The 885-nt window shown below is 39.2% G+C and overlaps 1 protein-coding gene across 1 annotated transcript in view; it reads right to left on the bottom strand.

Annotated features, from left to right (window-relative positions):
• Positions 1-4: 4 nt before the first annotated feature.
• LOC107577708 (DNA polymerase zeta catalytic subunit-like) overlaps positions 5-885 on the bottom strand; it is a gene marked incomplete at its 3' end in the record, with an annotated part of 7,626 nt that continues 6,745 nt past the window's right edge. The window contains exon 7 of the mRNA XM_016263755.1: positions 5-23. Coding sequence (XP_016119241.1) covers positions 5-23 — 19 coding nt within the window. The remainder of the gene's footprint in view (positions 24-885) is intronic.

Raw genomic sequence — 885 nt, 5'->3', positions numbered from 1 at the left:
GAACCGATTTTCTTTTGCATCTCCTGTTAAAGTAATGACATCAAATACAACATTTGAGAAATGGGATAAGAAAAAAATTACACAAATTTGGCAGAAGACCTGGCCTGCCTCAACTCTTTGTCCAAAAGTTTGTTTTGGTAAGCCTTTTTCTGCAAGCGTCTGAAAAAACGAACGCGTCTGATTTCACTCCCTTGGTGACGTTGCAAAGGGATCTCATTATGATATTACCGCCCCTTAATCTGTGAGTTTCCACCCACCATGGCACCGTCATTTTGATTTCGCAAGCGACAACGGTGTACCGGCTCTAATGCCATGGCAAAAGTTTGAGCAAAACATGCTATTCTATCTTTGGCTGCACAGAACACTATTTAGAGTCCCAGCCTCAGAGGAGACAATAGAGCAGATGATTTATTGATTTATTTACTGTATATTACGCTACTGCCACACAAATCTAAAATAAACATGCAATTTATTTCCCAGCTGTTTACCTTCACAGACATAACCGACTGTTTTTTGTAACTCATGTGTGTTTTTAACGTAAACTTGTGTGTGAATGAGAACTTAGTTTAGTACTCACATGCTATGACAGCCGCTTTCTGTACATGTGCTTCGGATGTGTGCGCTCAGAAAACCGTATATCAGAAGTTTAAACTAATATGGTTTAAAACGCATGATTTCAGCGCAATAAACATGATAATCAGAAACAAACCAGATGTTTTTAGCAGGTACGAGCTGTAATGGCGCAGCTCTATTCAGAAAAAGGGAGTGAGAAGCAGCAGCTCATTTGCATTTCTGCTTCCACTCAAAATAGGCATTTTCAAAATGATATAATAAATTATCTGTGGGGTATTTTCAGGTGAAACTTCACAGACACATTCTGGGGAC

Source organism: Sinocyclocheilus grahami, unplaced genomic scaffold (genome assembly GCF_001515645.1).
Source record: "Sinocyclocheilus grahami isolate Dianchi unplaced genomic scaffold, SAMN03320097.WGS_v1.1 scaffold6948.1, whole genome shotgun sequence".
Taxonomy (NCBI): domain Eukaryota; kingdom Metazoa; phylum Chordata; class Actinopteri; order Cypriniformes; family Cyprinidae; genus Sinocyclocheilus; species Sinocyclocheilus grahami.
This window is presented reverse-complemented; position numbering and strand designations above follow the sequence as displayed.